At 41.7% G+C, this 17,706-nt stretch overlaps 1 protein-coding gene across 1 annotated transcript in view; it reads right to left on the reverse strand.

The window, feature by feature from the left end:
• TRAPPC9 (trafficking protein particle complex 9) overlaps positions 1-17,706 on the reverse strand; it is an 848,931-nt gene that overhangs the window by 759,471 nt on the left and 71,754 nt on the right. Inside the window, exons 10-11 of the mRNA XM_026646706.1 lie at positions 13,764-13,890; positions 1,440-1,585 (exon numbers count right to left, since the gene is read on the reverse strand). Of these exons, the coding sequence (XP_026502491.1) occupies positions 1,440-1,585; positions 13,764-13,890 (273 nt within the window). The remainder of the gene's footprint in view (positions 1-1,439; positions 1,586-13,763; positions 13,891-17,706) is intronic.

Raw genomic sequence — 17,706 nt, forward strand, 5'->3', positions numbered from 1 at the left:
GTAAAATTATGGGACTCTACCATGGGATATTTCTGGGACATGTCCCAACATGTTCTGGAGATCAGTCACAAACCAGATTCCCAGAGACAAAAGGCTAGCCAACACTTCAGGCAACAAGATCAAATGGACCATCATCTGATTAAGTGGCCAGTCTTCAGCAGGAGAGAGAGAGTGGGCAAAAAAAGCATATATTTTGACAAACAAACAGCTTAAGGTTCTTGTTCACACAGACTGAATGTCTCCCGAACATCAGCTGGAGATGATTCTTGTGCAAGAGAAATGGCTGTAAAAGCAGGGAGTAAATGCCTCAAATCATCTCTCCCTTTCTCTCTACCAACCTCATCAACACTTGAACAAGAAAGGAAACAGCATTGGACTGGGGGGAAGATCCTGACTGAAGGACTCAGCCAGTAAGACTGTTTGAACTTGTGGTGAGAGAGACCTTTACTTTGAATTCACTTAGCTTGATAATTAGATATTAGCTGGGTTTTACTTTTTTTTTTTTTCTTTGTAACCAATTCTGACTTTTATGCCTCATTACTTGTAATCACTCAAAATGTATCTTTTTGTAGTTAGTAAATCTTTTATTATTTTAGCGAAACCAATATATTTGGACTGAAGCATTTGGGAAACAGGATTTGAGCATATCATTTTCTATTAATGAGATGACAGACTTTATATGAGTTTGCATTGTTCAGAAGGATGCTGGGCAGTACAAGTTGCACACATTTCTGGGAGAAAGTCTGGGATTGGGAGTTTGCTGATGTTGCCCTGCAGTGTAATTCAAGAGTGGCTGGCTATAGCACTCATACTATATAGCTGGGAGTGATTTACATGCTGCAGGCTGTGTGAGAGCAGACAAGGGGTGGTTGCTCTCACAGCAAAGCAGTGTAAAAGGCACCCCAGGTTGGAGAACTGAGGGGACACAGATGTCCATAAGTCCAGATTGTATCCTGGGTAATGTGACACATCCCCAGAGGTCTCACCACCTATAGGCCTCTGACCACTACGTACAACTCCAAATATGTAGAAGAGAGACCTGAAGCTCAAAAGTTTGTGTCTCTCACCAACAGAAGTTGGTCCAATAAAAGATATTACCTCACCCACTTGTCTCTCTAATATCCTGGGACTGACACGGCTATAACTACACTACATATAAAAGAGTATTTGTGACATAATTCAAGATCTAAAACAGCTTTTTTATTTAATTCATTTCCCCTAACAAGATTATTGGGTTGAGTGCTTATTGATTTGCTTGAAAAATCACCTAAGGATAAGAAAATAAGTTGAAATCAGTTAACATTTCTTCCCCATGGAAAACTTTATCCCAAAGTATTATGCTTTTTTGAGTAATTCCTTAAATTCCTGATCTGTATATGGAGTCAAGGCAGGAAGATTTCAAAGCAACAGTTACAAGAAAGCTTGGATCATATGCTCACCTATTTTCTTACTTCGCTCTTCTCCACGATTGTGTGCAATAATTGGAGAGTATATGAAGGGACTTTTGGCTGACATGTTCTGACCCAACAAACTTTTCATTTTCTGTGGCCGAAGACTGATGGGGAGATTCAAGAGTTTCACAGATCTGTTAAATAAAAATTTAAACAGCATTTTTAAACTGGTTATTTTTACTTTAAAGGAATTGTTGGCAAATACTGATTACTCCTTACATTTTTATAATGAACATGTAAAAAGCAACAAAGAGTCCTGTGGCACCTTAAAGACTAACAGATGTATTGGAGCATAAGCTTTCGTGGGTGAATACCCACTTCGTCAGATGCATGCGTCACCCACGAAAGCTTATGCTCCAATACATCTGTTAGTCTTTAAGGTGCCACAGGACTCTGTTGCTTTTTACAGATCCAGACTAACACGGCTACCCCTGTGATAATGAACATGGTGTCTGTAATGGGGGAAAAAAGAAATATAAAGTAAACCAAGGGTCTGAAGCAAAACCAAATATCATTTCAGAGGAAAACTGCAAACAAATGTAAAATCAGAAAAATATAATGAGAAATAGGTACCAAAGAAAAGATGTAGAGGATCACATTTCCTTAAGAAAATGACCCGGACAAAGATTAGTAAGTCCAGTGATTTTAAATGTATGAAATTTAGGTAGCTAAGCATTGATGATGGATTCGCTAAGCCCCACAAGCCAAGCCTTTGAAGGGAGTCTCTAAAATTTTCAGCAATAAGCACTGGGCAGCGAGCAGCTTTGCTGCAGTTAGCACAGAGTTTTTGGGCCCAGCTACAACTTGGATAGAACTGCTGCTGTGACAACTGGGGACTACAAATTTACCCTGATTATGTGCTCAACAGTAAAAGGTGAGTGAAAGTTCATAAGCTGTCACAATAACCTATAACAACAAATGTTGATGGGAAAAGATGATCAATACCCCCCCACAACGCCTTTCAAGACCCACGGGTCATACACATGCCTATTACAACACGTGGTATACCTCATCCAGTGCACTAAATGCCCAAATAACTATGTGGGTGAAACCAGACTAATCACTACACTCTCAGATTAAGTCTCACAGGAAAAAAAGAATAAAAAATCACCAATGGACGAACAGTGTTCACTATCTGACGTCTCAGTCCTCATCCTCAAAGGAAACCTGCACCACACCTTCAAAAGACAAGCTTCGGAGCTTAAATTCATAACTTTTCTAGACACTAAAAATTACGGTATTGAAAGACACCGGATTTATGGATTTGAATGGTCTCTTAGAATATGTGTAACCACTTACGCTAAACAATCTGTTCCATCTTGTATTTAGTTGTGACATTCTGGGTATGTCGATTCATGCACCACTGTAGTGCTTCAGCGTAGACACCGAGGTTCTCCCATTGGCGTAGGTAATCCACCTCCCTGAGAAGAGGTAGCTAGGTCAACAGAAGACTCCCTCTGTCAACCTAGCATTGTCTACACCTGGAGTCAGATCAGCATAGCTACGTCTCTCAGGGGGTGTGGATTTTTCACTCCCCAAGAGACAGTTATGCCCAGGTAAGTTCCCAGGGTTGACCAGCCCAGTGAATACCTTTTCCAGACCTGAAGAAAAACTAACTTGAAAGCTTGTCTTTCACCAATAGAAGAGAGTCCAATAAAAAAAAATTACCTCACCCACCTTGTCTCTAAAAAGCAAGACAGAAAGATTGAATTAGTTCAAACAAAAAGGCCTCCTGATATATCTTAAGGACTGCATTAAGATCATCCTTGGTAAACATGAAAAGCATGGAATCCAATCAGTGGATCAAAATTGATGTGTCAGAAACTAGGCCTATTGTTGGACAAAATAATGAGAGGACAGACTATTTCTCCCAACACACTCTTTTGGGGTTCTTAAAAAGAAAATATTTCTGGGAAAAATTGCCAGAAGCAGTATCTGTCTGCCAACAACTGCTGTAGCGAGCATTATCATCATGCCTGCCATCTCTCACCATCCTCTGGAACACATGGACCATCTTCATCCTACCAGACCAGGCCAGAGACATGGATCCAGATATCACCACCACCTTCACTGGTTCAGGCTAAATCTCAAATACCACCTGGGATGAGAGATGGACATCCCATTCCTCACCACCTCTTCCCTTTGTGCGTTTTCTTTTCCCATCTTATGTCTTCCCTTTACTATCCCTCTCCTTTTTTCTTCTGTCAAATAAGTGTCTGGCTTGGTTGCAAGACTGTACATTTTGCAACACTGCTGTAAGCCTGTGAGCAGACAGGCAACTAAAAGCAATGCCCTTTTTAAAGGGCCTGATGCTGGTACAAGTATAAGTAGCTGATAAGGCCGTGTGCTGAACCAGTGTTTTTCCAGAAGTGAGGCTGCAAGTGGAAGTCAACACCAGAAACAGAAGCTGCATTTTTTTTTCTTTGTGATTCTTCTCTTCCCTTTTTGTGTGCGTCTTATTTTGTCTTAGAAAACAGGATCAGACTTCAATGACAACAGCTCCAGCCTATCTCAACTAACTTCTTCTCTCTTCCCCAAAAGGATAGTTATTAGCATCTTTAGTATTATCTAAAAGAATGTCAAACAAGGGTTTTTTCCTTCTAAACACATTCTCCAGCTAATGGAAAAGGGAACAAGGAATATAGTTAAAGTATTTGAAATGTTAAAAAGAAAACTTTATTTAATACTTTTTTTTTTTTTTTGTATCTTTAATAAAACACTTTAAGGATTTGCATTGGTGTGGTTGCCATGGTGCTAAGCAGGCTGAGGTTTCTGTATACCAAACCCTGAATCTTGTTTAATGTTGGACAGTTTCAGAGTCATGACTCTTTGGGCCCCTTTATTCCTTCTAAATTAACACAACACTGCTTCATACAAAATGTAATAAAAATAAGTTTCCAAGGAAGGAGACTAAAGTAGAATCTACATTAGTTTAAGAGACAGATTTGTTTCTGGAAGTAGAGAAAGTGGACTGGGAATTGTCAGAATATGGTAAAAAAGCATGATGATAAATAAGGTAAGAAATGGCCACCATATTAGACCAATTAAACATTAGGTATGGGGGGGGGGGGAATGTTCTTACAGAAGGAAAACAGCAGTCTCTAATAATGATAGAATAGAGATTAAATAACTGAAAATGTCAGAATACAGTTGGTGAATATTTACTTAAATCAGATTTACTTCGAGGGATGATAATTAATGACATGTGAAGGCACCACTTATAGATTTTATTATAGCTTTTTAACTGCAATTTTTTAAAGTTAATCACATGTGAATTTACCTGGTGAAAATAAACCTTACTCAAGTTAGGAATGGTGAGCCAATGAAGTTACAGTCAGGACTGGATATGTTTAAAGACACTGCACTTCAGCCCTAAACTGCAACAATACTCCAGTCTCAGGACCCTCGTGTTTAAACATACAAGATTTGTGCTTTATGTAAAACAGCCACTAGAGAAAATGATTTAATAAAATTCCCTGTATATCCAAAAGAGGTCTTCAGGAGTAAGAAGCGAATATTGTACTACTGTCCTAGCTGACTAAAGCTAAAGCTTTGAAAAATAAGAGAGACACTATCATAAGATAGTTAAGTTTTTAACCCCATAGGGAGATATAAATAATACAATAAATGATTGGTTTAAAAAAGTTTACTTACTTATGGAAAGACACCTGAAGGATTGAATAATCAGCAAACACAATAGTATTATAATAGTGCCCAGCTCATGAAATTTCAGTTGTAGAAGACTTTTGAAAGGTAAACTAAAATCCCAAATGTAAGAACCTCACAAATGCACGAACCTCACAAATGCACAGCTTGCTTTAAGATAACATGGTTTTTTTTCCAAGAACTTCAGTTCACAGTGCAAACGATCATGCTGAAAAATTCTTTGATAATGCCACAATATACCAAGGAGACAGTGTGTATTACCATGTGATTAAATTTTCATAATATTTTATGAAGTTATTCATCAGACAAATAACTCTAGCACAGATACACTGAGGAAGAAGAAATTTGTCTCACATAATTGTAAATGGCAAAAGGCCAGAGAAACACAAATTACCTACAAATTGCTTTTTGTTGGGAAAAAGAGAAAAGTAGTTATGTTTTAGGGATATTAAAGTAATTTTGCATCCTTTACAGTGCAGTAAATGAATGACTTGAATTATAATGTTACACAATTATCCACAATCTCAAAGAGTAAGTAATTATTAGCCAGGGGATGGAAATAGTTTAAGTACAGAGACAAAACATTGTAAATTCTGCACAATAGAGACACAAAAATACTCTAATAAAAAGATTGTATAGCATGCATCTCAGAAAACAAAATCTGTTGTAGAAAATTACCTAGAACCTTCAAGCTGATGTGTTACTGTAATAAAACTGTAGGAGAAATTATACACATATTATCTCTGCCATATAAAAAAGCAATCCACTACATTAGAAGTTTTCTGGAATAAGAAGAAATAACTGCACTGAGACATCAATGGGTGATGTTAAGTGTTAACATTCTAATGAGGACCACCACTGCCATCAGAACCAAATGCAAGAAAACAGAAGAAAATTAATTTACCTAAAGAATAAACTGAAACCTGAAGAGTCCGCAAATATTCCATATACTACAATGAATACGTAATTACTTTTCTTGGCAGTCTTTGTGTAATTAGAAGGCAAACACATTCCTTGGGTAGACCAAAGACCTTGTGTCTGAAAGGGACCTAAGTGAGCTTCCCAACCTCCATCCAATGCATCTGTGACTACCGTGAGTGTCTGTTGTGGCAGAGCAAAGGGAACTCCAATGCAAAGAGTTGAAGGTTCTAGCCAAAATTTAAAGTAGTACAAGATCTGAGTAGGTACGTGAACCACGATGTCCATATGACAGGCCAGTGAATACAACAAAGCTAGCCAGCACTGTACCTTCCTGAAGTGCATGCTGCCATGTGCCCTAGAATTAAAAGGCAGTTTCAAACTGTAGTGACAGGATGTGATTTTATATCTAAAGCAGTGTTTCTCAAACTAGGGTCCACCTATCCCACTGATCAACTCCTCCCCATCCCACCCCTCAACTCAACTCCTCTTCCTCCCTCCCAGCGCCTCCTGCATCTTAACAGTCCGGTGGTGCAGCAGGGCTAAGGCAGGCTTCCTACCTGACCCAGCTCCGTGCCACTCCTGGAAGCAGCCAGCACATCCCTGCAGCTCCTGAGGGGGCAGAGGGTCTCCGCATGCTGCCCCCGCCCCGACTCCGCAGCTCCCATTGGCCGGGAACTGCAGCCAATGGGAGCTGTGGGGGCGGTGCCTGCGGACAGGAGCAGCGCACACGGAGACCCCCTGGCCCCCCAGCCTACAATCCGCTGCCAGAGGGATGTGCCAGTCGCTTTCGGGAGCTGCCTGAGTTAAGCGCCGCCAGGCAGGAACCCGCACCCCAACCGCCTGCCCAGCCCAGAGCCCGCATCCCCTCCTGCACCCCAACCTCCTGCCCCAGCCTGGTAAAAGTGAGTGAGGGTGGGGGAGAGTGAGCAACAGGGAGAGGGGGTGGAGTGAGCAGGAGGCAGGGCTTCAGATAGTAAGCGGGGCAGGAGCATGGCCTCGGGGAGGGGGGCGGGGCAAGGGCTGAGCAGGGGGGCTTAGTGGTCCCTGAAAATTTTTAAATCAAAATGTGGGGCCTCAGGTTGCTAAAGTTTGAGAATCGCTGATCTAGAGCAATGCCCCACATTGTTTAGAATCTCAGCCCTGGCCTCTAGAGTCCAGGACAGCCCCAATAAATTCTATTCTCTGCACAGGAGTCAGGGTAGATTTCTCCGTATTGATTAGGAGCCCTATTGACGGTGGACTGTATAGTGCAGGGGTTGCCAACCTGTGGCTCCAGAGCCACATGTGGCTCTTCAGAAGTTAATATGCAGCTCCTTGTATAGGCACCGACTCCGGGCTGGAGCTACAGGCGCCAACTTTCCAATGTACCAGGGGGTGCTCACTGCTCAACCCCTGGCTCTGCCACAGGCCCTGCCCCCACTCTACCCCTTCCCCCTGAGCCTGCCATGCCCTCGCTCCTCTCCCTCCCCCCCAGAGTCTCCTGCACACCACGAAACAGCTGACTGGGAGGTGCGGGGAGGGAGAGGGAGGCGGTGATCGGCAGGAGGCGCAGGGAGGGGGCGAGCTGATATGGGGCTGCTGATGTATTACTGTGGCTCTTTGGCAATGTACATTGATAAATTCTGGCTCCTTCTCAGGCTCAAGTTGGCCACCCCTGGTATAGTGCTACAGAGTACCTAAGACCTGGACCAGCCTCTTACTAGCCAGTCATCTAGGTAAGGGAATATGCGGACTCCGGACTTTCACAGGAATGCCACCACCACAGCCATGCACTTCATGAACATGTGAGGAACTCCTGACAGGTCAAAGGGCAGCACAGTGAATTGGTAGTGGGATCAATTCACCACGAACCTGAGGAATTTTTGGTAGCGCTGGTGAATTGCCATGTGAAAATAAGCATCTTTTAAATCAAGAACAGTATGCCAGTCCCCCAAGATCTAGGGAAGGGATAACAGAAGCCAGAGTGACCATCCAGAATTTTATTTTCTTTAGGAACTTGTTCAGTTGTCTTAGATCTAAAAAAGGCCTATAACTCCCCTCCTACGCTCATTTGCTTGCAGGATTAGGAAGTACTGGGAATAAAATCCCTTCCCTCTGAGCAACAGGGCAACTTCCTCTATAACCCCCATGAGAAGGAGAGAGTGGACCTCCTGTAATAGCATGTTCTCATGAGAGTGGACATGAGAGAAGTCACTGGAGAGGGACAGAGAAGGGGGGTGGATAGTTGCATAGCACCCACTGATCCGTGGTGATGCAGGAAGCGAGACCAGTGGCTGGCAAATACTGGGGTGGAGAAACAAGGACCTTTGGGGAGTAGTTGACTGCTCTTGACCAACAGGTGAAAATGATTGTTTAGGAGGACCCAGTTTGCCTAGATGAACTGGCAGCAGCAGACGAGGAAGGAGGATAACAATGCCTCTTGTAACATGCATCCCTCTTCCCGGACAGGTCTTATGTACAAGGCACAAAAGGCAGAACCTGTTCAGAGTGCTGTGAGCAGGATGACTCTCTTGGTCACTGGTATGTAAATCCCCAGAATTACAGGTCACCTTGAATCTTTAAGAATATGTAGCCTCTCATCAGCCTTTTCAGAAAAGAGCGAGGGGCCTTCAAATAGGAGGTCTTGAATGCTTTGTTGCATCTCTGTGGGGAGACCTGCCTACTGCAACCAACAGGAACACACAGTGATGGTGGAAGCCATAGCTCGAACCACAGAGTCTGCCATATCTAGACCAGCCTGCAAGACTGTTCTTCCAACTAACTTGCCCTCCTCTGCCACAGCAGCAAACTTCTGCTTTGCCTCGTCCAGAAGCTTGTCCTTAAATTTCAGGATATTAAACTGTAAACTTCCTGTGATATAAAGCTGCCTTCAGAACAGGTTGTTGCTTTGCTTTTTTCCCCTTTTGGTGTAGATCCCTGGTGTCCCTGTCTCTCTTTTTGATTAGCAGCAGAGACTACAATGGAGCCCAGAGGAGCATGGTTATAAAAATGTTTGAATGCCTCCACCCTTTTTGTAGTGGGAAGCAGGGAAGACGGGGCCTGCCATAAAGCCTTGACTGGCTCCAGGATAGCCTCATTAATAGGAAGAGCTACCCTAGAACAGAAGTCCCTCAACTGTGGGGTGCCCAGGGCCCTGTGCCCCAGCTGCTGACTCCGGCCCCTGGTTGGCGCTCCGCTCCCAGCCCCACTCTCATCCCCAGCTGTGGTCCCAGCCAGTCCCCTTACCTTTGTCTGCATCTCCCCTCCCCCTTCCGGAGTGGTGGCCCCACTCCCAGCCCTGGCTCCAAGGGTGGGGGTGCAGACGGGGTAAAGGCGGGCACCAGATAAAAAGTTTGGGGATCACTGCCCTGGAAGATCCCACTGAGGCTAAAACATTCACCAGCCTATGCGACTTTTCCTGTCTTCTTCTGACTGGGTATCCAGAGCTGCAGCCACGCTCCTCTATAAGTCCTGATAAACTGTAATCATCAAAACAGGGGAAGCAGACACGGTTAGTACCACCTCATCAGGCAATGAAGAGGAGGTGGTTAAGGGTTGCTGAGGTAGAGACTCCACTGGCTCTGCCACAAGAGAAACCAGAACATGCAATTCCCTGTGCACAGTACCAGTCCCAGCACCAAGGGTGGCAGATGGTGACCTGTTGTAGATGCTGATGTATAGAGTGGGAATGGAGTGGAGATGCCCTAGACTGTGGAGGGAAGCCTCAAGGGATCCAAAAGGGCCACTGATAAGATGGAATGCTGAGGCTGTGACCAGTACCAGGGTTGGCAGGCATCCTGTTGGGACTACTGAACATACCTGTGCCAAGAGGCATAAGAGCCGACCTTGGAGTCTGATGAGGAGTCAGTATCATGACCCACAGTCTTGAACATGTGTCTGCAGGTTTTATAGGAGCAGCCACACTCCAGCCCTGATGATGCTTGCATACCTGGGACCCATGAAGCCCATCCCCAATTTGAGACTCCGCCCCTGTAGTCCTATTGGCAGCATACCAGAGCAGCTGATTGGCCTGCTGGCCCTACTTAAGCCATAAGCAGTAAAAGAAAGCTATCTGAACAACTGGGATCCACCCTGTTCTGGATGGTATGCCTTGTGCTTCCCACTCCCACTCCCCAGCTTGAATTCCTGGCATCTGAGTCGTAGTTCTGATTTCCCATTTGTCTCATGAATCTGACCTCCTGGTATCCTGACCTGGCCTGACTCTAGATTCTGATTCATGGTTCTGATCTCCAGTTTGTCTGCTGCTTCTGACCCCCTTGAATCCTGACGCAGCTGACTCATGTCTTGTGACCATGGACTCTGGCTCTGGACTCCCACAACCCAGCCATGACAGTCAGCTTCCTCAGACCAAGGGGGAGCTGACCCCATCAGTTTCCAGCAGACCGCCTACAAGTCTGGAGAGATCAGCGAGATCATCAATGGCTTCCCTCTAGATGGAATCCTCTTGAGAGGTACAGTACCTGCAGCAGCTGCTGGTTCCAAATGGTGCACTGTGGCTGGAGCCAGAACCACAAAAGTGTTTACACCCAATCCCAGAACTTGGGGAGAGTCCTGAATAGCTGAGGAAGCCAGTATCAACAGGTTCAGTAACTCTAAAGCTGCCTCAAAAACCTCAGCTGTAGATGGCACCAGAAAAGGCTCTTGGTTTTGCAGTACTGAAAGCTGCATCAGCACTTCACGGATCAGTCTGAACAGACCTGTTCCTGCACTCCGGAGTCAGCAACTCTTCCTGGCTTAAGGACTGCACCTGGGAATGCTTCTTCAAGTGCACTTCAATGTCCTGGCCTTTACTCAGTGCTTTCACCACAGATTTAGAAGACCTCAGTATCAAATCTTTAGAAGACTTACGTTGTCTCTTCTTCAGTACCAGTGATGAGAATCTGCTTCTTGACCCAGTCGGATCAGGGGAGCACTCCTAACAGATTCAGAACATGCTCGGTACCCGCTATGAGAAGGAAGGTGCCAATGGCAGGCAAAGTACAGACTCCATAAGCAGATACTTGGATTTGGCTGTCCTGTCCTTCTTTGAACACCCTTACAAATGAGACATTTGTCACTCAAATGCGCCTCTCACAGACACTTAAGGCAGCTGGGGTGTAGGCCACTTACTGGCATAGACTTGTTACATGAGTGACAGGACTTGAAGCCAAGAAAATGGCTCAGGATCCAGTACCTGTTTGGTACCCAAATGGGAACCAGTGACTCCACACTTTAAAATACTAATCTGAACTTACTCTTATATCTAAACTATGTACAAATACACTAAACTAGACTGAAAATCAACACAATGGGCACTACATACACTAAAGAGGCTTAGACTTACTCAGGATAGCAGCTCCAACAACTGACACTGGCAGTCGGAAGGAGCTGAGAGGGACTGGGGGCGGTTCTACCCTTTATACCTGCATAAAGTGGCACAAGGCAGCAGAGAGTGGTCACAATGCCTTGAAAGTGTACTACTGAGGGAAACATTTCTGACTGTTGTACACAAGGCACACATTACCCCTACCATAGAATGGACATATGCAATCACTTGAAGAACCACCACTCTGTAGGAGTAGCTACTGAGGGGAGAAAGACCTTGTCCTCTTTTCTGGAGTCTTTCCCTGCTTAGATCATTGTTTCCCATATCCCCTGGGCTTAAATGCTTTGACTCAATCCCCACTATAGAAAGGAGAGGAACAATGGACTCTTGGTACACCAAATAAGACTCACCAACTTTGACAATGTCTTTAAAGGATAAGCTAAAAGCAAAGATCTGGGCCTTCAATTTAGGATTTGACATTTTAGAAGTAAATTCACTGGTGCTTCTTTAAGAAGGGGTCAACTAACTAAAGTTTCCCGTATGTGGGTAAGTTTCACATTTCCTCCTAGTCCAGGTAATAAATGTAACACAAAGCAAGCAACTCTGAAGCGAGAGCCTGTCACCACAGGTACTTCAAGCATTGTACATGTTGGTCAATAAGCAACATTTTGCTACTGGCAAGGTGCACTTTAAAAAAAAAACTGGATGTTCCTCAAGATTGGCAATTTTGTTCGAATGCTAACCAAATGCTACTCAATAGTAAAAAACCTAAATGCTATCCTGAATTCCTTACTCCACAACTACAATTTCTGAAGAAACAAGGTAACTAAGGAGAGTGATTCCATGACCATTTTGACAGGCAAGAAGTGAAGAACTGGGGACAGCTAAATGAAAGTGTTAATTTACTGATGTTTGGAACATTCAGATCACCTGTCCAAGTTTGGGTCCATCATAATGGTTTATAATTCAGTGTTTCCATTACTTGTGAGCCACAGTATGCACTTCCAAGAATGGAGATCTGCAAAAGCAATTTAATGAGGAAAAAGGCTTGCCGTGTTTTTTCTTACACCAACAACCCTTGCTCAAAATAACTGTGTGTGTTTACCTAAATGAGTAAGTTCCCCTTGGGGCTCATTAACTAAATTAACTAAATTTATCAGTCACTTATTTCAAGTATTAGAAAGGGTTTTGCAAATATTTTTCCTACTTTAATTTACATTCTTAAAAGTGGTATACTTGAAGCTTAGTTAATTAAAGTATTATGGTTTCATAAAAGTGATGTGTTTTATAAACAGGGATTTCTGAAGTCATCTTAAATAAGAACTTCAGAAGACAAGAAATAGTTACATTCTAGAATACCAGGCTATCAAATTTATGCTGACAAACATAATTTATTCAAATTAAGTAATTATTTTTCACATTACACTGGAAAACTTTAGATATTTACATTAAGGTAGACCTAGAAGGCCACACCCAGAATGGGGACCCCTGTACTAGATGCTTTACAAACACAGTTAAACATGGTCCCTTGTCCTAGAAAACTTATTTGTTGAATCTTATCTTCAGTTAGTAAGTTAAACAATAGGATCAAAAGATGAGGATAACAGTAATGAAATGGTTACATAAACCAACTATCTAGACTACGAAGTCTGTGTGTTTTTATTCTGTATCATTAATTTTCACTCTACTAATATTACTACTCTTTTCTTGGTACCAAAAGTCCTGCATATTGAAATTCACAATGACACTCCACGTTGAACTGGACTCTACTTTGAGCATTGTTCACAGTGGTATCTACTGTATTTTTTGGTGGGCATTTGCCTTCCCTGCTAAAGTTCCTTGTTGGAAAAAAAAAGATCTTCCTTTGCCTTCTTTTCCATTATTGCTCTCCTATGACATTTGCTCCCACTCCAGAACCTCCATATGTTCCAATCTAAATTAGATGGCAAATTACTTAATGAAAGGACTTTGAGTAATGCACGACATATATAAATAATGTGGGCTAAGACGTCTGAAGGGGCTTAACAGAGTTAGGCAACCTATTGCAAGTCAATAGGAGTTAGGTGTCTAACTCCCTTAAACCTTTGAAAATCCCATCTTAAAATGTGCAACTCTTTTCTTGGTCAATGATTATTTTTAACTTTGATTTTCAGAAGATTCTGATATAATTTAAAGACAAGGGAAAATTCTGCATCACTCAAAGAGTCTCATTTGGCCCAACCATTCTAAAGGAACAGAGATTATGCTTCTGTATTTTTATCTCAGAAATCCAAATTTAACAAGTTTCAGTGTCATTCTGGACAACAAATTATGCAAGTTGATAAGATCTGATGACTATCTAGTCTAATTTTCAATACTACAAGACGAGTTTTAAATGTTAAATACAGACATTTGCAATGCACCATTTTATATAGTCTTACCTTACAATAGGCAGCTTGGTGAATGGCACGGGGGGTAACCTCAAACCTTCTGGAAGTGTGATGAACTCCATCATGCCAGGACATTTTGATGTATAGTTTTCTAAGCTTTGTGTTACATCTTTCTTTTCTAAAAGAGAATAAGATCTCAACTGAGTTGCAACATCAAGGCAAAACAGGTTGAGTTAACAATGAAGTTGCCTTAACTTATATTTTACTTGCTTTGGTATTTATGTCAGACGCATGACTGTACTGTAATGCCATCATTTTTATTTAATTTCCTTTGCTCTTTTACAGCCCATATACAGTGGGCCTCACTGCATATGCTAAAAAATGTGTTACATTAACACACAACAGCAACTGCATTCTAAGTCCTACTTAAGCAAAAGTTTACAAAGTAAAAACCGTACCTGTAGTAATGCTTATTAAAATGATCAGTAGACTAATTGCTTATTAGAGAAATTAGACATTTTTGCTGTACATATTTCATAGTTTTTCAAACTTTAATTTACATGTAGTTTTCTATGTAGGTTTTCTCCTTTTTCAAAACAGCCAGAACAATCATTCAACAAACAGACAACTTATCTACTAATTCTATATATACAGGACTAATGGCCTCGAGAACAGTTTATCTAATTTGTTCACAGAACGATGCTCAGAGTCAACTATCACTATAGATTATCAGTCAATTACAATATCCACATAGACAAAGAAAAAAAGTAATTGATTTCAATGGTATTGTGTGTTAAAACTATAGCAAATTTATTTTAAAAATTACATATGGTCCTAATTTGAAAACCGCCAATGAGGGCAAGTTTTGCTTCTGTTATTTGTTTGATTAAAAAGGCATGAAAGCAGGTAACTTGAATATCAAGTATCAAATCAATATTAATTGAAACAAACGTAAGTTATACAATTTGGATTACTTATTTTGCATACAAAGCATATTATAGCAATGATGTGTCATAAACACTTTGAAAGGTAGCTAACCATACCTCTTCAGTTATTTTGACACTTGTGTTACAGCCATTTCAAAACAAATGTGTGTGTGTTCACAAACAACTATTTGGCTCATGATTAATTACCTGAATGCAAGATTCTGTGTTTCTCATGTAACAGCAGATGCCATCAACACTGAAAGAGTACATAAAGCCGTATTCCCTATGTAACAGCTCTTCCATTAAACACATAGAAAGAGGCCTGAAATCAGGTATTGGTGAACATGGTAGGAAAAGGATATGGTTTTCCACTATTTCGTTGTATTAAAACAAACAAACAAAAAAAAAAAAACAGTAAATTAAACTCCACACATGTTCTATTAGTAATTTGGATCCTGAATTATCATCATTTTGTTTCTAAAAAAGAAGAGGGAGAGACCTCAAAGAAGAGGGAGAAACAGAGGTAAAAGGAAGGGAAAAGAAAAATGGTAGAAAAAAAGGCTGCCTTCTCATGAATCCATTCAGAGGTTGGAAGGTAAAAAAAGGAATATAAATTACCTAGATGCTGAACTATGAACACTTAAGATAATATGCCAATCACTTAACAGAAGAAAATGAACTTTTTTCCTAAATGTACCTGAGAATATGAATAGAAAGAGGAAAGGGCAGAAAAGGAAAGGTTGTTAGACTTTGCTTAGTTTTCAAACTCTGTATAAAGATAATCTGTGCAGCATCACACAGAATTCTGGAAAAAATCTTCTATTCACTGCAGAAACAGTTTCTATATTTATTTTCTATTATGTGCATAAAACAGGACTTTTACTTGACATGTATTTGCCCCTCCTGATTTTTCTATAGCTAAATAATCCTCTATTAAATTCCACAGAAACTTTTTGTGATGTCAAGCAAACAGGAACCCAACATCAGATATGGCGTAAAACTATACACCATGATAATATTTTACATAAACATATTAATTTCCTTAACATATCCCAAGTAATTTATAATAAGAATTGCACAAAATATATTGAGAACAGTTCTACATAAAATTGTCTCCTAAGTTTTCCAAAGAAAGTTAACTGCTCATTAAGTTTATTAGTCCACACCAAAACAAAATTGTTTTTCATTATTTTGAAGTCTAGCACCTAAAAAATATTAGAATTAGTCATTTATACCACTTGAAATGAGTTCTGCATACATCTTCACCTTGTTCTGCCTTTCCCCAAAATCCATTTAGAAAGTGAGGAGAACTAATCAATCCCCAAATTACTGACTTGTTAAAATATTCTTTTTGCTGCAGTAACACCTAGGAGATGTCAATCAGGTATGAAGACCCCACTGTGCTAGGCACTATACAAAGACCATTCTGTCTTGAAGAGTTTATAAGACCCTCCTTGCAAATTGAATAAACCTATCCTGAAATCAGTACAACTAGTAGCTCACTCTTGTTGTGTGCAATTGCCCAAACAACCGTTTCGGCTCCATGAACTTGATGTGCTCCTGTCCGGAATAGAGGAGCCTGAGACAGAGATGCTGCCATGAACAGCAAGGAGAAGGAGGGATAGCTCAGTGGTTTGAGCGTTGGCCTGCTAAACCCAGGGTTGTGAGTTCAATCCTTGAGGGGGCCATTTAGGGATTTGGGGATTTAGTTGGGGATTGGTCCCATCAAGCAAGCAGGGAAGAGCCTGATGAAGAGAAAGGGAACTCAGATAAGTGTGGGCAGTCAACCTGTCCACTGAAGGGTGTTGTGACAGTGTACCCCATAAGGCTTTATGGGGAGCGGGTGCTTATAAATGTATGTATGACATAACTGGAATATGTTTTGTGCTGCCTGTGCCAGGTAACATATCTCCGTAAAGGTTATGGTCTACTATATCTATTCATCCTATTTATACATACATACATATACATATATACATATATATATATATATATATATATATATATATCATTTTCTACTTGAGGTTAAGAATATGGGCTGTATGCTTGCTTGGTTTCTAAGTAAGCTTTGGGAGGCATTTGGTCAGCTTCTTTAGGAAGGAATTCGCCAGGTTAAGTACCTGATCAGGAAACACTTGGGGAACAATGCATCTTGGAATGCTCCAATCCACATAAGAAGTCTTCCTGGAGACATGCAAGATACCATATGGACAATGGCTTCAGCCTGTAAAGACTGAGTCATGCAGGGACATGTGACTTGCCCAGGTGACTCCAGAACTCCATCTTGGAGCTGGACTTTGCATAGGAGGGAGGAGGGGGGTCTCCTCCCACAAGAGAGAGTCTATTTAACCCTGGGGGAGACCCCTCCATTTTGTCTTCAGCTGGCTAAAGAAGGAGCCTCTCCACCCCCACCCAGGATACTTGAAGGAAACTGAAACAAAAGACAGTAACTACAGGGGTTATGAAAGATTGCTGGACCCAGGCTAAAGGGAGATTAGCCTGTAAAAGGGAGCATTCTGGAACTGGTGAGGAACTTATCTGTATTTAGTTTGATTAGACATAGATTTGCGTATTTTATTTTATTTTGCTTGTGACTTACTTTGTTCTGTTTGTTACTACTTTGAACCACTTAAATCCTACTGTCTGTATTTAATAAAATCACTTTTTATTTAGTAATTTACTCAGAGTATGTATTAATACCTGGGGGAGCAAACAACTGTGCATATCTCTCTGTGTTATAGAGGGCGAACAATTTATGAGTTTGCCCTGCATAAGCTTTATGCAGGGTAAAACGGATTTATCTGGGTTTAGACCCCATTGGAAGTTGGGCAGCTGAGTGCTAAAGACAAGCACACTCCTGTGAGCTGTTTTTGGGTAAACTCGCAGCTTTGGGACAAGTAATTCAGACCCTGGGTCTGTGTTGAAGGGGACTGGAGTGTCTAATTCAGCAAGATGGGGTGCTGGAGTCCTGAGCTGGCAGGGAAAACAGAAGCAGGGGTAGTCTTGGCACATCGGGTGGCAGCTCCCAAGGGGGTTTCTGTGATCCAACCCATCACAGGTGTATTTTC

This window comes from Terrapene carolina, unplaced genomic scaffold (genome assembly GCF_002925995.2).
Source record: "Terrapene carolina triunguis isolate 2854851 unplaced genomic scaffold, T_m_triunguis-2.0 Scaffold58, whole genome shotgun sequence".
In the NCBI taxonomy this organism is placed as follows: Eukaryota; Metazoa; Chordata; order Testudines; family Emydidae; genus Terrapene; species Terrapene triunguis.